Below are 25,185 nucleotides of genomic sequence, written 5' to 3'. Positions count from 1 at the left end.
CATTTATCACTATTTATGACAGAGAATATGACTTGGTCTATGTATCACTCACTACTGTATGCCAAGCAATTAGTGCCTTGCACAGTATAGAATATTTTGAAATTGAATGCAAACACCTTAAGTTTTATTCAGATTAATAGAGCTGTTAAAATTTTTTTTTCATGCCAATATAAATATCTTCAAGGAAAATAAAAATTAAGGGAACTGTATCACATTTCTAAACCATAGTATAAATCAGAGTCTAAGTCTTTTCCCAAAAGCCTTAAAGATGGGATTCTTAACTGTATAATCATTTCTATTTTCCCATGAAATTCAATTTTTAAGAAAAAAAGATAAGGCCATCTTTATTAAAAAGCCTTTTAAAGTAGGAAAGCCTTTCACCCAGGTTTTTCTATAATACAAATGAAATATAAAATGGGTCATAAGCTTTTCCATACTAACATTTTTCCAATATAGAAATCTACTCTGGCTTTCATGAGAAACATCTGTCTCTTCAGATATTATGGAAAGTGAAAGCAGCACTAGGCTAATCAAAAACAAAGCCATGTTTTTAGTAATTATAAAAGAAGAGAAAGATGTTTGAGAAAGTCCATCATGTCTCTAGCACAGGACCTTAAGAACACACTAACTCTTCACAAAATGCCTCAACACACAAAAATCACTTCCCCCTAACATTAAGGAATAATATTAAATCTGAACAAATTTAGTTGAATCTAAAATTTTACTTATATGAAACCTAAATGAAAAATACTTGGAAAGCTTGAGGCCAGTATCATGTCACTCAAATATAAAAAATGCACAAATTTGCAGAAATCAAAATTCGTACCCTGATCTTGTTAAGGTAAACAGAACCAAATATGATTAACATAATAATACCAGAACGTACAGCAACATTACACAATGCACGTTAACTATCAGGTTTTCAATTATTCTTAAGGAAAGTATCTAAGTGGTTTACAGACAAAAAATGACTGCAAATCTCAATCAGTATATTTTTTGGGAAACTTACGATTTAGATCTTCCTCAAACTTTCCAAAAGTATAATCTTTACATGGCTAAATGCAATTTTTTTTTTTTGCATTTATGATTTTCCATGACTGAATATGAAGTAGTGTGCTGTCTGTAAGATGCTTAAAGAGGTACTAGAAAAACGATTTCCCAAAGAGCAGAAACCAAGTCTCAAGCTACATTGTGTCCAAAAACTATCTGGTATACCTGGGTAAACTATGTAAGGAGAGAAAATGTAGTTTTCAGAGAGCAGGGTATGAAGTCATTTTAAAATCCTTATCTATTATCATAATACTAACCTAACTAAAAAACACAACAGAAACTAGTAACTATTTCCAATAGGAAGTCTAACCTTTCATTAACTTACGAAGATTACTCACCGCCCATGTTTTAGTCAACCTGAAAATTGGGGCACTTTGTAAGCCAGAAACCACTGCCATAAGTGCATGGAGGTTATTCAGCTCATACAGTTTCTGAAGATTAAAAAAAAAAGAGAGAGGCAGAGATGACAAATAAATAGCATGAATACAAGAAACAGAAATACATAAAACATGTTATATATAAAAATTTATTCCAGGTGGATTAAATACTCAAGTGTCAAAACCAAAGCTATAAAACTTTAAAAGGATAATATAAGAGACTACATTTGATTTTCTCAAAAGTTAGGGTAAGATTTCTTAAACGAGATATTCTTAAATAAGATAATAGAAAGCACTAAGACTAATAAATTTGACTTTATTAAAATCTAAGAATGTCTATATCAAAAGATAACATGAAAACAGTGATAAAACAAGCCACAAATAGGAAGATGTATACAAACGATGTAACAGAGAACTAGTAACTAGAATTATACACAGAACTCCTAAAAAAATCAATACAAGACCAATATCACAACAGAAAATTGTTTAAAGATCTTGAACAGGTATTTCAGGAGAGAAAAGCTAAATAGCCAACACAGAAAAGATGTGAATTGTCATTAGATTCAATGAAAGGCAACTAATACGAAAATGAGACACATTTTATACCAACCAGGGTTGGTAATGAAAAATTCCGACAGTATCAAGTGGTGACAAGGATGTGGAGCACCCAGTACCTTGGTACATTGCTGGTGGGAGTGTGTATTAGTATAGCTAGCACGGCACTGGGAGACTGGGAAAGCAGTTTGCAAATCAGAGAGATGAGCATAACTCTGCAACTCAGCAGTGCTGCTCCTAATACGGACTCTGTATTTCTAGACCTTCAATCCTCACATGAAGACCAGGAGACTCATATGAGAATGCTGACAGTGGCAGTGTTTATAACAGCAAAAATCTGGAAAACTACCCAAACTGTCAAACCCAAACTGCAGTATACTGAATAAATTGTGGTATATTCAAACAACAGAATACAACAGAGGTACAGCCAACTACATGTACAAATCTCAGTAATACTGCTGAATTAAACAAGCAAGTTATAAAAGTAAATACGGAATAATTTCATTTAAACAAAGTTAGAAAACATACATATGAAACAATGTATTATTCAGGGATACACATATACAGTAAAACTAGAAGAAAAAGCAGGAGAATGACAAACAAAATTGAGAACAGTGGTTCCCTTTGTAGTGGCAGAGTAGGGGATTGCATACAAAGAGACAAACGAGAATTCAAAGTGGACAGTGTGCACAAGGGTATCCAATTTACTGCTCTTTAAAAATAGATATTTTAAATATATCTTATAAATATTCTTTTGATTATATGTGCTTCAACTTGTCTAGGCTATGCCAGTTACTTAATCAAACACTAATCTAGGTGTTGCTGTGAAGGTTATCTGTAGATGTGGGTAACACCTACAATCAGTGACTTTAAGTAAAAGAGATTAGGCATCTAGGTGACAAAAACTGTTTTGGCTCAAATGCTAACCTAAAGCTTGGCAGTTCAAAACTATCCAGCAGTGAGTACCACAAAAGATAGCCCTGGCAATCTGCTTCCATTAAGATTACAACCAAGAAATTCCTATTGAGCAGCTCTACTCCATAAAACATGGCCTTGCCATGAGCCAGAACTGACTTGACAGCAAGTAAAAACAACAAAGGAGATTACGCTTGATAACGAGAGTGAGCCTCATCTAATCAGTTGAAAAGCCATAAAAGGAGAAAGAGACAGAGAGAGAGAGTGTGTGTGTGTACGTACATACATCGATCGTCCTGGTTCTGTTTCTATACAGAACCCCAACTGACACAATCTACTAAAAGAAGAGAACGACCTGAATATGGGAGGCAGACTATCAGGAGAGACAGATTTCAGGGACGGTGATCAAAACAAGAACAAAAGCATTTATGCTTAGCGCTCTGGATGAACGTGGGAGCTATCAAAAATAAATCAAAGGGTGACTCTGAACTGGAATTAAATTACTATTTGATGAGAAGGATAATGGTAGATTTAACAGGCAAAATGTGGTAGTTCTGAGTGGAAGATACAAGTACATTTTTAAAAAAACTAACAAACATGAAAAAACAAATGGAAATCCAGAATCCACAGAAAAGTCATGAATTGCTGTTAGATAAAAACCAGTACTTCTCTACTACATCACAAAGAATGTTTTAAATTTTTTTTTGACACTTTAGTGAATGTCAAATTTTTAGAAAGGCTAGTTCTGCCACCTAGTGTCACAGAATTTGTTAGAATATAATTGCTCCCACGTGCTTAAGAAAAACAGAAAAGTTTTGACGTAAAAATTATAAACATGGTATCCTCATTTTATTCAGTTTTCCTTCATTCACAGGTAAGGTATGTATTTATTACAAAAGTAATGAAGAACCTGGCGACAATTACATTTCTTAGTGAACCTTATAAACACGGAGTTGATAAAAGTTTTAATAAAATTTTGGTATCCTCTCGTGGCATGTCCTGTTCCATCTTCCTCTCTAAATTCTGGCTATCCTTGAAATCCATGCTCCATTTCTCTTGCTGTATTTATTATCTACGCCCAACAATAACTGCTCAATTAACTATCTGATAACATCTGTACTTACACAATTCTTGTAAAAATAATCACATGGCTGGCAGAGAGGTCTATTTCAAAAGCAAATAATTAACCATGAATTCTACTTAACCCTATATAGCTTTCTCTATCACTTCAGAATAGAGTCCAATATCTTGTAAGTATCACACTTCACTACAATCTGACCTCTATTTACTTATCTAGTGAAAGAGATCATAGTTCAGTTACTCAGAGAGAGGGGGGACGGATATGAAAGAAAAAAGGGGGAGACAGGAGGAAGAAAGAAAAAGGAAGAGAGAAAATAGGCATCTAATTAAAGAAACTGGCTTACATTAATCAATAGGCCTTATTTCCCAGTGTCAATAAACAGTAAACAAAATGTCACAAGCAAATATTCAATCACATACATTTTTGAATGGTTGATCTCAAAAATAAAAACACAAGTTTTTCTTACCTTAGCAGTTTTAATATAGTGGCTCAAAACTTCTGCTCTAATTTTTAACGTCTGAGCATGAAGAATCTCTCTAACAACCCAAAAACTTACCTGCAAATAAAAATTAAAAATAGTTAAAAGAGCAAGTTTCTTTACTCACTAGAATCAAACTCGTGATGAAACCCTTAGCTCACTACCAAGATATAAACAATCTTCAAATGTTGTGTATCTTTAACGTAGGGAGAGAGAGGGAGATGGGCAGATGCTGATCTACAGATACAGGTACTGATGTGTGTGTGTATGATTTCAATTTGTGAAAGCTGACGTAAATTTTGCAGGCCTGGAGATACAGTGGGTAAATATCCAGCTGCTACACAAAAGGTCAGCAGTTCGAATCTACCAGCCATTCCTTGGAAACCCTATGGAACGTAAATTTTGAGGAGAAGGAAAATACGATTAAACCAGAGCGCTGCAACATAAACGCTATACAGATACAAGTGTTTTCTGCTGTATTTTGAAACATTCTGACAGAATTAAGTAGGCTCTAAGGTCAGACACTTAATAAAAAAAAAAAAAAAAAAAAAAAAAAAAAAAAATTTTTTTTTTTTTTTTTTTTAAGGTCAGACACTGTAAAAGATGCTCCTTATAAGCAAGTTTTTCTGCGGCTGTATACATCTCACACCACCATTTATTTACACTGAGCAGAATCCTAAGTGTGAAGAGTCCCATATGGTTTTCTTGGTATGAATAAAATGAGATAAAATATAATAGAAAAATACATATAAGCTATCATTCTAAAATTAAGATTGTATTTTAGAAATTGTGTAATGCTTTTTAAGTCAATGAAACTATCTTTTTTAGTTATTTGAAAACATTAAACATTAAAAATTATCAGAAAGCCAACTAGGTGGATAACTTTATTAAAATGCTCTACCCTGGTATAAAGAGTTTCACTCACCACAAGCTGTGACATAATTCACTCAGGTACCATGAAATATGAAAATAAAATCAAAGCACTGTAAGCTCAAACTTAGACCAATCTAAAATCAGGATGCCGTTAAAAATCTCGGTGTAAAAGAAAGCTTTAAATACCACTGCCTCACATTTCTTCACTTTTTAAAATGAAAAATACTTCAAATTTTACTTACAATTTTCAACTGTAAACAAATCGTCAAATGTATTTTACAAATGTATATGTAAATGTGAAATGCATATATATTAAAAAGGTTTCTTAATGCTTGTTTCTTTATTTGGGTTACTAACAGCAATAATTTTCCCTGATTCTAACAAGCTTTACTCCTAAAAAATATCAAAAGTTAGACTATAAATATTTTAACAATAATCTTTGCAAATATCAACTATTAATTCAATCTAATAATGTCAAACAAATTTTAAGACAAATACTGTGGTGGTTTTAAAACATTGACACAAATTCTTTGTCACTGCTCTCGTTGAAAATTGTGGTGTGAGTCATCTCCCACTGAATCTGGGGAAGCTTGTGACTATTTCAATGAATAGAATATGGTGAAATTAATGCTAAGTGACTTTCAAGGTGAGGTCATAAAAGACCACTTAGCAGCTCCTGCCCTGACTGCTAGAGCACTCTCTCTGGGGGTCCTAAGCTACCATGTAAGAAGTCCAACTACCCTGAGACCACATGTTGCTCCAGCTAGCAGTCCCAACTAAGGCTACCCACACTTGAGGATACTGACCCAAAATGACCATCACCAAGGCATACTTTAATAAAATTACTGGACTTAAAAGTAAAAAAAAAATTGGAGGGCAACTAGACAAAAAGAGAAAGTGATTTTTAAGGAAAAGGAAATTCAGTTATCATCATACTTTTCAACTGCCACACTCTATGCAAAAAAAAAAAAAAGGATTTACATATCAAAGATAACCAAGGAAAGAAAATGTGACCCAATAATTTTTTCTGTTCAGTAAAAGTGACTCTCATCTATAAACAGCACAGGCAGACTTGTCAACACGTAAGAACTCAGGGATCGTTGTTCCAATAAGCCCTTCCCGAATAATGTATAGGAGAACGAAAGAGCTTCAGACAACAAAAATGACTAGAGACATCAACATAAGGATATCAAAAAGAAACAAAAAAAAATCAATTGCCATCAAGTCGATTCTAACTCATATCAATTCTACAGGACAGAGCAGAACTGCCACATAAGGTTTCCCCAAGGCTGTACATCTTTAGAGAAGCAGACTGCTACATCGTTCTCCTACAGAGCAGCGGATGGATTTGAAACGCTGACCTTTTGGCTAGCAGCTGAGCCCTTAACCACTGAGCTACCAGGGATCCTTTGTAATGACAGTAGAAAAAAAAAAGATAGTAGTGAGCATTAAATGTGTAATACTTATTCACAGAATTAAGACTAACATAACATAGTTCATAAAGTCAATGTTCTACCTCCTAGTTTGGTGAGCAGTGTCTGAGGTCTTAAAAGCTTGCGAGTGACCATCTAAGATACACCTACTGGTCTCTTCCTGTCTGGGGCAAAGGAAAGTGAAGAAAGCCAAAGACTCAAGGAAGCAATTATTCCAAAAGCCTAATGGCCCACATGAACCACAGCCTCCACTAGCCTGAGACCAGAAGAACTAGATGATGCTCTGCTGCCACTACCAACCACTCAGACCAATATCACAATAGAGGGCCCTGGACAGAGAGGGAGAAAAATATAGAACAAAATCCAAATTCATAAAAAAGACCAGACTTACTGGTCTGATAAAGTCTGCAGGAACTCTTGAGACTATGGCCCTTAGTCACCCTTCTAACCTTGATCTGAAGCCACTCCGGGAGATCACCTTTCAGCCAAATAACAGACAGGCCTAAAAAATAACATCCGTGAGGAAAGCGCTCCTTAGAACAATCAGCTATATGGGACCAAAAGGGCAACATCTGCCCAAAAGTAAAGATGAGTAGGCAAGAAGGGGCAGGAAAACGAAACGAATGGTAATGGGGAACTCAGGGTAGAAGTGGCGAGAGTGCTGACACATTGCAGGGATACAATGTTACAGAACACTGTATATAAATCACTGAATCGGAAACTAATTTGCTCTGCAAACTTTCACCTAAAGCAACACACACACACACACACACACACACACACACAAAGACTAAATGAGCACTAGAAGGGAGTGAGAGCACAGTATACGTGGCTGCATGCTCTGACAATATATAGTACAATAATTAAAAATGGGGGAGACTAGAGAAAACATACTCAAGGAATTTATGTTTTCAGTAACTATACTGGTGCTGTTAGTGATAGCATTCTTACTTGAGGTTGTTGTTCATTATGTAAGATAAAGTATATGTGTAATTATACGATATTCTATTATGTCTGTGTTCCTTGAAAACCAGGATGCTGGATGTGGAGAAAAGACATACAGATTTAATATATAAGAATTAAAGCAAAAACTTCCATTCCGAGTTCGAATTGAAGTTTCAATATGAACTCACGAGGTATTTTATCTTTAAATATTTGTGTATGTGTATGATATAGATATCCTAACTATATCCATGGAAAAACTCTAAAAATTGTGGTCATCCCAGTAGCTATGAGTATCCCTAGCAATGAGACTGAAATAGAAATTCCCACTATGATAAACCAGAATTTTTTTTTTAATTTTTAAAAAATTTTTGTTGTGCTTTAAGTGAAAGTTTACAAATCAAGCCAGTCTCTCATAAAATCTTATACATACCTTGCTATTACTCCTAGTTGCTTTCCCCCTAACGATACAGCACACTCCTTTCCACCCTGTAAACCAGGACTTCTTAAAGAAATGTTCATTTTCGAAGGGAGCAAGAAATGCACAAAATGAGTCTGGAACATTTTGGCATACCAGGTGGCAAGGAAATTATTAAAAACTACCTGTTGTTGAAGCCCTGGTGGCACCAGTGGTTAAGCGTCTGGCTGCTAACCAAGATGTTAGCAGTTCAAATCCACCAGCCGCTCTTTGGAAACCCTATGGGGCAGTTCTACTCTGTCTATGGGGTCGCTCTGAGTCAGAATCGACTCGATGGCAACAAGTTCAGTTTTTGGGTTTTTACTTGTTGTCAGGTGCTGTCAGGTTGGTTCTGATTCACAGCAACCCCATGTACAACAGAACAAAACACTGCCTGGTCCTGCACCATCCTCACAATAATTGGTATGCTTAAGCCCACTGTTGCGGCCGCTGTGGCAATCTATCTTGTTGAGGGTCTTCCTCTTTTTTGCTGACCCTCTACTTTACTAAGCATATGTCCTTCTCCAGGGACTGGTCCCTCCTGATAACATGTCCAAAATACGTGAGACGTAGTCTCACCATCCTTGCTTCCAAGGAGCATTAAAGACTACTGGGGTTGTGGAAAACGGATGCGGAAGCCAACCCGAAAAGGGTCTCCCTTGCCAAAGGGCAATGTGAGTTTCAATAAGGATAATAATTGCAATCAACTGAAACCTATCGTACATATTTAAATCCATTAAGTTCATAATAATATTCAAAAATAACACACAAAAAAACCTACTCGATCACCATCAGAGAATAACAGAAGACCAACTCATTATCTTCAAAACTGCTAAATAAAGGGAAAAAGAATCAAACATTTATTCTTCCTTTGCTGTAGTAAATGGACCTCTGGGTAAGCAAATACCAGATGAGGGAAAATGTCTTTTTATAAAAAGATTCCTGCTAATAAATGAAAACATAATAATAAAGTAAGAATTCACCTTTAACAATCTCAGGTTAATTAGTTGATCTAGATGATGAACTGCTAACATCACAGAAGAGACAACCCGGTACTATGCACCTCCTGATGAAAAAATAAAACACAACCTATACTCTTGCCAAAGGGAATGAACCTCAGTCTGATCTAACTTTTGGAACAGGCTGCTAATTTGCACAAAAACAAACAAACACAGGGCATGTTAAAATGCCCTCCACCCGATCATGCAATCTAGACTGCGGGAAACTCTATGGGCCAAAATGCCTGGGTTCCTCCATAGATAAATTCCTCCACAGGAAAAGAAAGGGATGGGAAAATTGTACATTAAAAAGTCTCAAACACTTATCAAGTTAAAAAAAAGAAATGGCAAGGCTACACTATAGTGTCTAAGGCTCCACATTTTAGGTGACAAAATTGAAAAAAAGAAACACAGGAAGTGATTACTATAAAAGTTAGGACAGTACTTACTTCTAGCAGAAGAAAGAGGGGGTGACTGGATTGAGGTACATGTAGGAGATTCTAGGGGGGATGGTAAAATTTTGTTTCTTGACCTGGGTGGTGGTTACAAGGATATCTGCCTACCAATTAATTCATTAAATCATACCTTTGTTTTGTAGTCTTCTGTGTCTATGTTTTATTTGATAATAAGTCATTTAAACATAGGAAATAAGAGAACAATAAATAAGACCAGGGAGATTTGGAAACGACAGAACTTCTAAAAATGAGAACAAAACAAAAAAAGAAAGAGAAATTAAAACCAGGAAGCGCTAGAATGAAAGGTCCATGAAGGTAGAGACGTTTCTGTTCATTGATATATCACACACATCTAGAACATTGCCCAGGGCACAGCAGGAACTTAAGAAATGGTTATCAAATGAAAATGAAAGCTAAAGTTATTTTATACCAATTACATCGCAAAGTTTGATGATACCAAGTGTTGATAAGGATACAGAGTAATGAAAATTTGTACCCTGCTGCTGGAAATGTAAATTGGTATAACCATGTTGAAAAAACAAAACATTATCATGTACAGCTAAACGTGTATATACTCTATGACTCAGATTTTATATCTAGGCAAATATCTAGGACAGTTTTTCAAACAGATCACAACCCTGTTTTCTGAAATCAATTTCTAAGTCTAAGAAGCAATTTTTTCCAAGTGAAATAGAATGGAAAAGATGGAAGTACATATTACCTAACAAGTAAACCATGTTCCAGAATATTTGTTTTAGCTCTGTGTCTGTGCTGAGGTACAACGTAAAATATTTCATCTTTCTACAGGTCACAGTCAAAAAGTCTGAAAGTTCCTGCCTAGAGAATTACTGGACATGCGCTATCAAGAGACTCTTAGGACATTCATAGCGACATTTACGACAGCAAACAACCTGAAAACATATCTCACATCCACCCATACAACAACAGATAAATTCACTGTGATACGTTCATACAATGAAACCCTAAAAACCGGTGAAAATCAATGAACTAGAGCTACGTGCACCACCGTGGATGCATTAGAGAAACACACTTGAGTGAAAAAAAGTCAATCAGAAGAACATATACAGTAACGGAACCCCTAGCGGCACAGTGGTTATGAAGTTGGAAAGTAAGATTACGTAACATATTGTTTTAGGGATACAAATATTTCTGGTAAATCTATAAAGGAATTACAGGAGAAAAAAAAAAACCAAATTGAAAAAAAGAAAATAAACAACACACAAAATGTCCAGTTAATGGTTACCTTAAGAGGAGGAACCGAGGTGTAAGACACTTCAAGTTTTGGTACTATTTTATTTCTTAAGTTAGGTGGTTAATTCCTATTTGTTTCTCATAACGATTCTCAACATACATTAGGTTAGCCATATGAAATAGCCATTTTAGTAGGTTAAAAATGGCCAAACATCAACGATTTCATACGGTTCAAATACTTAGCACATATTCTTGGAAGTACATCAACTATTTCATAAAATAGTATGTAAATCCTAGAGAACATTTATTCACACATACTGAACTGCAGTTGCTTTATTCAGAGTTTTATAATCATATAAACCCTTGTATTTGCAGTAAAAAATCCGTTAAACTTCAAAGGCAGTTATTACAGAAATATCCGAGACAAATTACTAAAATTATGATATAGTCAAGTGACAGAAGATTATACAGTCATTAAAAATGTTCCCAAAAGAATTTTAATGATATAGGAGCATTTTACGGTATGTTAAGGCTCGACAGCAGTGGGTTAAGGCAATAAGGCTACAAATTACATGTATGTGTAACATGATTTCTACTGCATTAAGGAAAAAAATGAAGAATTCAAGGATATATGCTAAAATGTTAACAACAGTCACCTCTGGGCAATTTTCCTTCTTGTTTTTTATACATTCCTACTTTTTTTTTTTTTTAATTTTCCAGCAACCTTCTCCGTTTTAATATATGTCGTTACTTCAATAATCAGAAAAAAGCACAGTTTTTAAAGAGATGAGTGTTCCACTTCTGGCAACAGTGGAGAGCTAGTCTAATTAAAATTACAAAGTATAAAAACACAACCATTTAGAAGTACAAGAGAGGGGCCCAAAGCAGACAGAAACTGGTGAAATGGCATTGGGCAAAATTTACACTTTTACTTATTACATGTATTCCCTGATGATATTCTTTTACTGTGATGATAAATTCAAACTATCTCAGAAAATTTTTGAACACAACTCTTACATCGCTCAAATACGCAATTCAATGCAAGGCAAGTTTGTCCTATGCGCATAGTAATGGATTTAATCTAATTTTTTAAAACTTTAATCTACTTTGCGGAATACTGTAAACCAAAAAGCCAGGGAAATATTTGCTATAAACTTCTAGAAATGCTAAATGAAATGTAATAAACTTAAAAAAAAAAATGCACAGCTGAGCTATAAAGAAAAATAAGGGATTTCCTTAGCAGCCAGAAACAAAGAGAGAAGTAAAAGCAAAGCAGTAGTTAAAAGAGCTGAGGCTGTTGCTACCTTTGGAGGATTTCCTGTTTCAGCGACACAGGCGCTTGAGTTTAATATTCCTTCAGAGGCAACACGAGGCCTCACAGCCCCCTGCTTTTCTATCTAAGGAATCGTCAAAGGGCTATAATCTTGATAAAAATGTGGACTTAACGAATTCACCTATTTGGCCGAGGGAGACAACAGAGAAGTCTATCTGTATTAGCTGAGGCTCTGGGTGGTTAAGGACAAAAAAAGAAGCCTTTCACAAGAATTCATAACCAAAGGCCTGCCCTCAACTGGATTAGGAATTTAAATTTTCCCTCCAGAGAGGTACAGATACTCCCCAAACAAAACCTTTAACATAAAAAATTGCTCTGTGATAGCCTTTGGTACTTGGTAAAAGCAAACAAAAAGCCTCTCAAAAGGGATATACTCTCAATCTAGGCACCAGCAATTTCCACAGGTAAAGCTTAAACAGACATTAGCTCCCAATACAAAATTACAAAGTATATAAGAAAACAACTATTGTAAGAATTAGCAAAAATAACGGAATTAGTACTCTCAAGGACTTCAGATAATAAAATAGAAACTATAATAAATAAAATGTTGAAAATGATTTAAGAATTAAAAAAATAGGAAAAGGAAATACTAGTGTTAAAAAAGCACAATGATTTAAAACAGGTAAGACACATTTGAAGATAATTAGTGAACTGAAATAGAGATCTGAGAAAATCACTCAGAATGAAACACAAAGAAATAAATTGGAAGTATGAAAGGTTAAGAGACAAGTAGAAAAGAATGTCAAGTTCCAAAAAATTTCGAATACGAAGTAAAAAAAAAAAAACCCCGTTCCCGTCTAGTCAATTCTGACTCATAGAACTGCCCCACAGGGTTTCCAAGGAGTGGCTGGTGGATTTGAACTGCTGATCTTTTGGTTAGCAGCCGAACTCTTAGGAAGTTCAGAGGGGGAATACAGAGATTAGTCAGAGAGACAATATTTCAAGAGATACTGGCTGAGAATATTCCAGAATTAATGTAAAATGTTAAACTATATCTTAATGAAAAATAATGTCTTGAGGAACTGAATTCCAGAAATTATTGAAATTTTATCAACTCACATGATTAAATCTCCTTGTGAAGGCAACTGCATTTGGTGCAGAACTATATTTTTCTTTTTTATTCCATCCGCAACTTGAAAGTTCCTGGAATAATAAGGTGACAATTAAATATAAATTCAAGAAATAGCCCAGTTTTCCTGTTATATTATGGGTTTCCAAGCATTAAAGATTGTTTTTCTCCATTTTTAGAATTACTTTATTTAATAGGAACATATCTAATACAACCATTCAGCTAAATCACAAAAGCAATTTTTACTAGAATGTAAGAAAGCAAAATTATCTTCTGTAGTACAATCAATAAATCATATCTGAAACTGGAGAATCAAGGTAATAAGCATTTAGATACATTACCTGAGTATGATTACTAAACAGGAAAGAACTCCCGCCTCCCCTCCCATGCAGTTCCCTGCACTTGGCTATGGGAACATAAGATAAAAAGGCTCATTTTCATAGACAGGAAATTGGAGGATTCTTCTCTGAAGAGATTTGAATCCCAAGAGGAAAGATCTACAGATAATGAAAGCTGAGCATCCCAAAACATTCAGTGAAGCCCACTAGTTATCAAGCGTCATTCAATCACTAAGAGCTTGCAATCAGCTTTTCACCAGCTTTGAGCTGATCACCGACAACCCCAGATATTTGAAGGGTCTGTCAACATAATTCAAAGAGCCCAGGAACATGAATGTAAAAAAAATTATGTTAGCCTCTAACTGAAATAAGACACTTCTTTCAATTACAAATGCAGGCTACAGATTACAGTGGTATTAGCAATACATGTGATTTTGTCACCAATTCAAAAAAAAATCACAGCTATTTTCACATCACATTACATTTGGTACACATCTCAGATATCACTTACACTCATCACTATTTTGAAATTATGGTAGTTACAGATTCATCTCTAGATCTTAATATGCAGAAGCACATGTATAGCTACATCATAGAGTTTTAAAAAATATTTTGGTAAGTATATTTTAATAGAACTGATTTCCTTTGATTTTAATGGAAGAGTTCCATAGACTTCAGTCTGCCAAAGAGATCCAATACTCAGAAAGGTTAAGAACCTTGCTGAAATACTACAACCACCATCAGAGACAGAGAGAGGAAACTGAGTTAGAGCAGGGGATGGAAGAAAACTGTGAAAAGGAAGACAAAATCATATAACTATTATCCTTAGACAGATGAGAAAAGATATTGTGCTCATTAATCAAAAAGAGGAGAAGTATAAAAGAGAAATACTCAGAAAGCGAAATAAAGAGCTTTTTGGAAACGGAAGCTATAATAACCAAAATTAACACATCAACAGAAAGTTTGTGACATAACACTGATAAAATCTTTTAGAACAAAAAAACAAAAAGAACTTATCAAAAAAGTAATTCGAGAAAATGCCCTAAGACTTAAGGACAAGAAAAGGTCTGCAGAGTATCCAGTTACCCCGCAACCCCCACACACAGCTAAAACCAAGGCATAGTATCAAGAAACTGCAAGACACTGGAGACAGAGATCACAAAATCTTTCAGATTCAAAAACAAAAGAATAGATCACACATTCAGAAAAACAGATCAGATCAGAAGATACAGAACTTCTCGACAGCAAAACTGAAGTTAAAAAAACAACTGAAACAATGCCTTCAAAATCCTAGAAGCCTATGCCCAATAAAAATACCAATTAAGTATTACAGTAGACAACAGATCTTTTCAGACACGAAAGTCAGAGAATTTGCCTTCTACGTGCCTATTCTCAGAGAACTACTAAAGTACGTACTCCATCAAAACAAACTAGTCAACTAAGAAAAAAAATATTGGGACTACCCAGACTGATAGTAAAGGGAGATCTTAGAACCAAGCTGTGGGCAGACCTTAAGACCAACAGTCCAGACAGGAAGAAGAGAACAGAGATTTCAGAAGAGATGCCGCTAAAAGATAAAACAGATCACCTGAATACCTGATGTGTTCAAACATATTGACAAGAGACACTTCTGGCAGAAAATTCAGAAAGAGCTAAAATGAATTATTAGCTCAAATAAAACAAAATTTGAGTAAGTAGACATAGTGTATGGCATAGAATTTTGCCCTGCCTCACCTCTGCCTCAACCAACACTAAATTTCTCAGTGAGAAAAAACTGCTTTTCCCTTTGTCTCTGTCTCTTTCTATCTCAGACACTACGGTCTTCCTTCATGTCAGACTAGACTACAATCTAATAAATTCTGCCTCAAGTGTCATCCTGTATATATGACAGCTCATCAGCCTGCTCAACGGTTACTCTATACTAAAACATCTCACACGAACACCAAAAAGTGGAATTAGTGATTAAAAGTTGTTTTTTTTTTTTTTAGGGTCTGACAATGAACAGGACTGTTTCAAGCTGAGTACTATGTAAATAAGCCTTCATTTTTAGCAAAGGTTAAATAAAATATAGCAGCCTGGTACCTCTTAAAATTCATTCAAATGGATCTGACTTGTACTTTTTAAATCAGGCAGTGAAGAAGAAATTTTCAAATAGTAACTCAGGTATATAAAGGCAATTTTGAAAGCATGTTCATGGCTTCATTTTGAACCATGAACTGTGAAGCCCAATTTTCTGCCAAGTTTATTTTGGAAGCACAAGAGAAGGTAAAACACCACAACTGATGACCACCTACCCTATGAAAGAATTACTGAATTTCACAGGAGTCACAGCTTCTCTTATGTCTTCTAGATTTGTTCTGTAAAGTGAAATTCTTGATCTAAATTTCATCTTGTAGGTTCCAACACTCTTAAAAGTACTGTTCTAAGGGTGATGTTGTAGGGATACCTATAGATAGAAGAAGAGAAAAGGCCAATATAGACCAGTATACAGACAGAGATTGAAGGAAGAAAAGAAAAAGCAATGGATGTAAGAGATAGGGGAAAAAATCCTCACAAGTTGAAGGCAATTATTCCTGAATGCTCAAAAGGGTAAGCTTTAAAGGGACACTGTATATCCATTAGCATTCAGTCTATACGGCCACTTAGAAAAATCTCAGCCATAGAAGTGGTCACCACTAACCCTGTATTTTTAATCAAAAAAAAAAAAGCTCTGCAACTATATAAATCCAATGCAATATGTTAAATCAAAAGTAGCACTTTCATTTTTGAGTATACACCTGTCCTCTTACCTCCTCTCAATGTGTTAAAGCTGCCTCTCTAGTGAGAACAGGAGTTACCTTCTACCACCAATGCCCATGCTGTGATATCTACTCTCCTAAATGACAACTTTCCTCTTTTTTGCCTCTAGTCCTAATCTGCCACCCAGGTGGCACCATGGTTAAGAACTTGGCCGCTAATCAAAAGGTCAGCAGTTCAAATCCACCAGCTGCTCCTTGAAGTCCTATGGGGCAGTTCTACTCTTGTCCTATAGGGTCGCTATGAGTCGGAATCAACTCAACGGAAATGGGTTTGGTATTTGATTTAGTCCTAATCTAGGCCTTACTTTACGTTCATGGTGATGGAATGGCAATAACAAGAATTGACAAAACAGCTGCATCTTGCTTATAACAGAACTTTTTTTTCTAGTCTACAAGAAATATTTCAAGTCTACACCTGTCCTTTTCTTCCTTCAAATCCCTCAATTTGTATTCTTCACGGATTGTTTACATTTTAATTCTAATACAAATGATAATTTTCATTAAAATACAAATAGAATCATGACATTCCTGATGTTGGAACTTTAGATGTTGTTGAGATCATAGTCTCCTGGCATACACACAAAGTTTGCACAGAGGAAGTTCTTTATACATATTGTCAGAAATACCTCATGAGTTTTTATTTACTACTCAGTTGTAAGCTTTTCAGAAATGTTTTAATAAGATTCAGAAGTACTTATGTACTTTTCCTCATTTAACCAGCAAATTAAATTAAAATGCCTTATTTTATTGACCTATTCGAGCAAAAAGGAGCCTTGGGGGGGTGGGTGCAGTGGTTAAGCACTAAGCTGCTAACCGAAAGGCTGGCAGTTGAACCCACCAGCTGCTCCTCAGGAGAAAGATGTGGCAGTCTGCTTCCGTAAAGATTACAGCCTTGGAAATCCTATGGGGCAGCTCTACTCTGCCCTCTAGGGTCACTGAAAGTCCTAATTGAGTCAACAGCAATGGGTTTGGTTTTATTAGAGCAAATAAAGTACAGAACTTTTTTTTCTATCAGACTACTGTATTTTCTTCTATCAGTCATTCAGAGACTTGACTGATGCCCCTGCAAACTGCCTGGTCACTAGCATTCTAATTTTATTTGATAATGGGCACTCTGTAGGAAGGGCTACTGGGATCAACTTGAAATTACACAGGAAAATATTCAAATTTCTAAAACAGCTGCATGCTAAGGATAATAAAAATCTCCCAACATTTTCATTATTTACAATGTAATTTATACATAAAAGAATTACATAATTATACTAGGCCACGGACCAATTTTCCCTTAAAAGCAGCTTAAATACCTAGCTGTGTGTGTGTTTGTGATGTGTGTACAGAAACAATGAGTTTATAAAGGTTAGGGAACAGACAGATGTTCTCTCAAAAAAAATAAAATATTTATATATATACATAGATAGACAAATGTATCTCCACCCACCCCTGGGTGGTGCAAATGGTTAATTACATTAGGCCACTAACAGAAAGGCTGGAGATTCGAGTCTACCCAAAGGTGCCTCCAAACAAAGGCCTAGCAATCTACTTCAACAGATCACCCACTGAAAACCCTACTCCGGCACACATGGTGTTGACATGAATCAGAACTGACCCAACGGTAACTGGTTTTTGGTTTTTAATGCCAGCAAATGATAGCAAAAGGTATCTTTGGAGAACCAGGTTTCCTAATTAGGTGTAATCATCAAGTTGTAAAAAGAAAAAGAGATGTAGATTTTGGAGAAATCTGTCCTATCAGTTAGGAAGAAATGTGGAATGTTTGTGACGAGTTAGAGTGATATCAGGAAAAGGCAGGAGAGACATTTAAAGACAGATGGCTTCTTTTCCAAGAAAACACTTATTTAAGAGAAAAGTCATAAGCATTACAATGTGGGTAAAAACTTTAGATTGAGCACAGACTTTATTATGTAACTGAGCATCCTTTCAAGAAAAAGAGTCTAGTGAAAGTGAGACACAGGAAACAACTTAGAACCTAAGAGAATAAAACCTCTGTAAAAAACAAATGCTATGAACACAAACACAGGCAGTCCCTGGATTACAAAGAAGTTCCATTCCTAAGTCTGTCTTTAAGTTGAATTTGTACATAAATTAGATACCTATGCATCTAAGTGAGTTAGCTACCGTTCATACCTAATGTCAGTTAATCAAATGTCTTAGTAATACAGTGTACCTTTCTATGCATAAAAAACATTAACAAAGCACTTCCAGATACACTAAAACATCTCTAACATAATAATGCAGTAATAATATTTTGATGTGCGTCACAAAGTAGCACCTGATTGTTATCACAAACCACTGCATGTACCTTGAATTTTTAATATATAATGCGCTTTGCAAGGGTTGGATTGTAACTATGGGTTGTACGGATGTTCGTAACCTGGAGACTGCCTGTATACAAAAGTCATCATTGGTAATTATACCTTACTAAACATGATAAGGAAATAGCTTGGAAAATTCATCCAAGGCAGGGAGCCTTCAGCCACATTAAAGACGCAGAAATTCATGCAGTGGGGTGGGGTAACTATGAACGTAATAAAAAACAAAACCCAGTGCCGTCGAGTCGATTCCAACTCATAGCGACCCTATAGGACAGAGTCAAACTGCCCCATAGAGTTTCCAAGGAGCAGGTTGGTGGATTCGAACTGCCGACCCTTTGGTTAGCAGCTGTAGCACTTAACCACTATGCCTCCAGGGTTTCCATGAATGTAATAAACGGAGGAAAATAACTGCTGGAAGACAGAGCTTCTGAACATCAGAGAATTCACATGGGGAGAAACCAGCTGGATGTAATGCACATGGAAAGCCTATAAGCACAATGCGTCCCTAAAAACACTCAGGAGAGAAACCCTATGAGTACCATAATCAGTGTGGGAAAGCCTTCCAGAGCAGCTCCTCCCTTGTTCAACATTAGAAAATGCATAATGAAGAGAAATCACACTGAGGTAACTTGGCAGATCCTTCAGGAATGGCATACTCCTTACTGACTTGAAGTCACTCATTATAGAGATAAACCTTACCAGCACAAGGAATATGAGAAAGCCTTTAGCCAACAAACATTTCTTAGCCAGTATGAAATGTATGATACTACACAGAAACTTTCTGAATGTAATATATGTCAGAGGACTTTCAGTCAGAGCCTGTTTATGAACACATAAAACCTTTTAACAGAGGCAAACATTACCAATGTAATGACTATAGTGCAGATTTCAAGAATAGTTCATCCCTTACTTAAGGCCTTATTGAAAGCACCACAGAATTGCTACTGAAGAGAAAGCCTGACTGCAGATGACCTTCCTGTCATAACTCACCCTGGACCGAATTACGTAATATTCACTCCGAAGAGAAACCCCACGGGTGTAATGAACGTAGCAATGCCTTCAGAAGAAATACAAGCTTTACAGAGCGTTAGGAATTCACGATAGACAAAAACAAAAAAACAGAACCAAAAAAAAAAAAACACCTAGGAATGTAATGAACACGAGAAAGTCTTCAGAATATACTCATTGCTTCCTCAACATGAAAAAAACTCACACTGGGGAAAAGCCCTATAAATGTGTAAGAGCCTTCTAAAATAATTCATGACCAAAAAACAAGAAAATTCTACTGGGGAAATCTACGCATATAAGAAATGTGGGGGGAAAAACTTTAATTAAAAAGCTGAGCTCTGAATTCATTTTCATACTAGAAATTAATGAATATACCAGCCCTTTTTTTTTTTTTTTTTTAGCTAATTTTTGCCCTTACTCTTAATTGGAGAATTCATAGTAAAGAAAAAAGCAGCTGCCATCAAGGCCACTCTGACTCACAGTAACCCATGTGTGCCGGAGTAGAACTGTGATCCCTAGGGGTTTTGATGGCTGGTTTTTTTTGGAAGAAGATTGCCAGGCCTTTCTTCTGAGGCACCTCCAGGTAGACTCAAACCTCCAACTTTCTGGTTAATAGCTGAGCACATTAATTGTTTACACCACCCAGGGTCTCCCATAGTAGGGAAGAAACCTGAAAATGTTCTGAATTGTGGGAAGAAAAAAACTCAAAAACCCACAGAAAGACTGTTACATAAAAGTCACATTCTTGGATTGGGTAGCAGACTTTCACAGAAATGACTCCAAACATGATAAACAACAGAATAATATGATTATTAGCTACGAAGTTTTGGAATGATCAAGCTATAAAGTTTTGGAATGATCATTCGTCAAATCTCAAATATCAAACAGGTACTTTTCTAGGCACTAGAGATACATCAGTAAATAGAACAGACAGATGTTCCTGCCCTCCTGCAATTTACACAGACTCCCAACTTTTAAGAGCTTGGCTTCTGGGCCCCCCATCTCTAACCTTTACTATCTCGTAAGTCCCCCTGTGACGCAATGGTTAAGTGGTCAGCTGCTAACCAAAAGGTAGGCGGTTCAAACCCACCAGCAGCTCCGTGGGAGAAAAGACCTGGTGATCTGCTTCAGATAGGATTATAGTTTAGGAAACCAGGGCTCCTTGGAAATAAATATAAAAAAACAAAAAACAAACGAAACAAGTTGATTTCTACTCATAGCAACCCTATAGGACAAAGCAGAACTGCCCTATAGAGTTTCTAAGGAGCAGTTAGTGGATTCAAACCACCAAACTTTTGGTTAGCAGCTGAGCTCTTAACCACCACACCACCAGGGCTCTGAAAATAAAAACACTGGGTATAAATCTGAGAAGCCCTGGTGGCGCAGTGGTTAAGCACTTGGTGCTAACCAAAAGGTAGGTAGTTTGAACCCATCACCCACTCCATGGGAGAAGATGTGGCAGTCTGCTTTCATAAAGATTACAGCCTTAGAAACCCTATGGGGCAGTTATACTCTGCCTTACAGGGTCACTATGAATCAGAATCAACTGACTGGAAATAGGTTGAGTTTGGTTTGGTTGGGTGTAAATTCAATGATAACCACTATCCTCTTTCATAATGTTTGAGGTTAAATTTTGATACCCAGAAAAATTCCTTGATTCTTGAGTAAAGGTAATATTCCAACTACGTAATGAGATAAATACCATTTTATGCTAATAAATAAAACTAATAAACTAGAATGTCTAATTAACATCATGGCTTAAACAATCTTGTTAAATTTATCAATAGCAAGCATTTGGGCATAATAACCAATATCTGTATAACCATTTCAGAATATATTTGTCTGTGTTTAAGATGTTCATGCTCTACAACCCAGTAATTCTACTCCTAAGAAAATTCTCACAAATGAGGAGACATGAAAAAGAATTTTCATAGTAGCTTTGTTTAAATAGGAAACCCTGGTGACACAGTGGTTAAGAGCTTCAGCTGCTAACCAAAAGTTCAGCAGTTCGAATCCACCAGGTGCTCTCTGGAAACCCTATGGGGCAGTTCTACTCTGTCCTTTAGGGTCGCTATGAGTCAGAATCGACCCGATGGCAATGGGTTTGGTTTTCTGGGGTTTTTGTTTAAATGAACCAAACACCAAAAATGCTTAAATGTCCAACAACAGGAAAACAAATAAAGTGTGACATAATCATAAACTGTACTACTTACTAAACGGCTGGAGAAATTAATGCACTGTTGTTATCATTAAGTGTTGTCAAGTCCATTCCGACTCACAGCGACCCTATGTACCACAGAATGAAACACTGCCTGGTCCTGCACCATCCTCACAACCCTTGTTATGCTTGAGCCTACTGCTGCAGCCACTGTGTCAATCCATCTCATTAAGGGTCTTCCTGTTTTCTGCTGACCCTGTACTTTACCAAGCATGATGTCCTTTTCCAGGGACTGATTCCTCCTGCCAACATGTCCAAATAATATGCAGTCTCGCCATCCTTGCTCCTAAGGAACATTCTGGCTGTACTTCTTCCAAGACAAGATTTGTTCGTCCTTATGGCAGTCCATGGTATATTCAATATTCTCGCCAACACCACAATTCAAAGGCACCTATTCTTCGGTTTTCTTTATTTATTGTCCAGCTTTCACATGCATATGATGAGATTGAAAATGGCTTGGGTCAGGCGCACCTAAGTCTTCAAGGTGACATCTCTGCTTTTTAACACTTTAAAGAGGGCCTCTGAAGCAGATTTGCCCAATGCAATGCGTCCTTTGATTTCTTGACTGCTGCTTCCATGGCTGTTGATTGTGGATCCAAGTAAAACGAAATCCTTGACAACTTCAATCTTTTCTCTGTTTATCGTGATGTTGCTCATTGGTCCAGTTGTGAGGATTTTTGTTTTCTTTATGTTGAGGTGCAATCCATACTGAAGGCTGTGGTCTTTGATCTTCATTAGCAAGTGCTTCAACTCCTCTCCACTTTCAGCAAGCAAGGTTGTGTCATCTGCATAACGCAGGTTGTTAATGAGTCTTCTTCCAATCCTGATGCCCCGTTCTTCTTCATATAGTCCAGCTTCATATAGTCAGCTCAGCATACAGACTGAATAGGTATGGTGAAAGGACAGAACCCTGACGCATACCTTTAAACCACTCAGTATCCTCTTGTTCTGTCTGAACAACTGCCTCTTGATCTGTGTACAGGTACCTCATGAGCACAATTAAGTGTTCTGGAATTCCCATTCTTCGCAATGTTATCCATAATTTGTTATGATCCACACAGTTGAATGCCTTTGCATAGTCAATAAAACACAGGTAAACATCTTTCTGGTATTCTCTGCTTTCAGCCAGGATCCACCTGACATCAGCAATGATACCCCTGGTTCCACATCCTCTTCTGAATCCAGCCCGAATTTCTGGCAGTTCCCTGTTGATATACTGCTGCAGCTGCTTTTGAATGATCTTCAGTAAAACTTTGCTTGCGTGTATTCCTTTCATCTTCTTTTGATGCTTCCTGCGTCGTTTAATATTTTCCCCATAGAATCCTTTACTATTGCAACTCAAGGCTTGAATTTTTTCTTCAGTTCTTTCAGCTTGAGAAATGCTGAGCATGTTCTTCCTTTCCGTTCTGGTTTTCTATCTCCAGTTCTTTGCATATGTCATTACAATACTTTGTCTTTTCAAGCTGCCCTTTGAAATCTTCTTTTCAGTTCTTTTACTTCATCATTTCTTCCTTTTGCTTTAGGTGCTCAACGTTTGAGAGCAAGTTTCAGAGTCTCTTCTGACATCCATCTTGGTCTTTCCTTTCTTTTCAATGACCTCTTGCTTTCTACATGTATGATGTTCTTGATGTCATTCCACAACTCGTCTGGTCTTCTGTCATTAGTGTTCAAAGCATCAAATCTGTTCTTGAAATGGTCTCTAAATTCAGGTGGGATATACTTAAAGTTGTATTTTGGCTCTTGTGGACTTGCTCTGAATTTCTTCAGTTTTAACTTGAACCTGCATATAAGTAACTGATGGTCTGTTCCACAGTCAGCCCCAGGCCTTGTTCTGACTGATGATACTGAGCTTTTCCATTGTCTCTTTCCACAGATGTAGTCGATTCGATTCCTTTGTGTTCCATCCAGCGAGGTCCATGTGTTTAGTTGCTGTTTATGTTGGTGGAAAAATGTATTTGCAATTAAGAAGTCGTTTGTCTTGCAAAATTCTATCATTCGATCTCCAGCATTTTACCAAGGCCGTATTTTCCAACTACTGATCCTTCTTTGTTTCTAATTTTCGCATTCCAATCACCAGTAGTTATCAATGCATCCTGATTGCATGTTTGATCAATTTCAGACTGCATAAGCTGATAAAAATCTTCAATTTCTTCATCTATGGCCTTAGTGATTGGCATGTAAATTTGAATAATAGTTGTATTAATTGGTCTTCCTTGTAGGCATGTGGATATTATCCTATCACTGACAGCGTTGTACTTTAGGACAGATCTTGAAACGTTCTTTTTGACGATGAATGTCACATTATTCCTCTTCAAGTTGTCATTCCCAGCATAGTAGACTATAAGATTGTCCAATACAAAACGGCTAATACCAGCCCACTTCGGCTCGCTAATGCCTAGGATATTGATGTTTATACGTTCCATTTCGTTTTTGACAATTTCCAATTTTCCTAGATTCATACTTCGTACATTCCAGGTTCCAATTATTAAGGGATGTTTGCAGCTGTTTCTTCTCATTTTGAGTCATGCCACATCAGCAAATGAAGGTCCCAAAAGCTTTACTCCACCCATGTCATTAAGACTGACCCTACTTTGAGGAAGCAACTCTTCCCCAGTCATCTTCTGAATGCCTTCCAACCTGGGGGGCTCATCTTCTGGCACTATATCAGATAACATTCCACTGCTATTCCAAAGGTTCTCACTGGCTAATTCTTTTCAGAAGTAGTCTGTCTTTGTCTGGAAGCTCAGCTGAAACCTGCCCTCCATGGGTGACCCTGCTGGTACCTGAATACCGGTGGCATAGCTTCCAGCAACACACAAGCCCCCAGAGTATGACGAACTAACAGACATGTGCATATATCAACATGGATGGTAGTCAATAACGCTAAACATAAAAAGCAAGCTAAAGATGACAAAATAATAGTATCATTTACACTGAAACCCTGGTGGCATGTGGTTAAAAGAGAACTACATCTGCTAACCAAAAGGCTGGCAGTTCAAATCCACCAGGCCCTCCTTGGAAACTCTATTGGGCAGTTCTACTCTGTCCTATAGGCTTCCTATGAGTCAGAATCGACTCAACAGCAATGGGTTTGGTTTTGGTTTTTTGGTATCATTTATACAAAACATTAAAGCCTACAACAGTACATACTGCTAAGGGGTACATACAGTTACAGAAAAACAACTAATGCACAGGAGGGATACAAACTAATACTGTATAGTGGTTCTCTGGGAAGGAGGAGGGAAGAGAACGTGGGAGGATACAG

At 36.6% G+C, this 25,185-nt stretch overlaps 1 protein-coding gene across 11 annotated transcripts in view; it reads right to left on the bottom strand.

Annotated features, from left to right (window-relative positions):
• The window catches only part of RALGPS2 (Ral GEF with PH domain and SH3 binding motif 2), a 245,650-nt gene that overhangs the window by 80,179 nt on the left and 140,286 nt on the right, over window positions 1-25,185 (bottom strand). For all 11 annotated transcript variants that reach the window (XM_049868433.1, XM_049868434.1, XM_049868436.1 and 8 more), the window contains 3 exons: window positions 13,219-13,302; window positions 4,445-4,534; window positions 1,389-1,481 (listed from right to left, as the gene is read on the bottom strand). In XM_049868433.1, the coding sequence (XP_049724390.1) occupies window positions 1,389-1,481; window positions 4,445-4,534; window positions 13,219-13,302 (267 nt within the window). The remainder of the gene's footprint in view (window positions 1-1,388; window positions 1,482-4,444; window positions 4,535-13,218; window positions 13,303-25,185) is intronic.

The sequence above is a fragment of the Elephas maximus genome, chromosome 24 (genome assembly GCF_024166365.1).
Source record: "Elephas maximus indicus isolate mEleMax1 chromosome 24, mEleMax1 primary haplotype, whole genome shotgun sequence".
Taxonomy (NCBI): domain Eukaryota; kingdom Metazoa; phylum Chordata; class Mammalia; order Proboscidea; family Elephantidae; genus Elephas; species Elephas maximus.
Note: the sequence above shows the minus strand (reverse complement) of the source record. Positions and strands in the feature narration are given on the sequence as shown.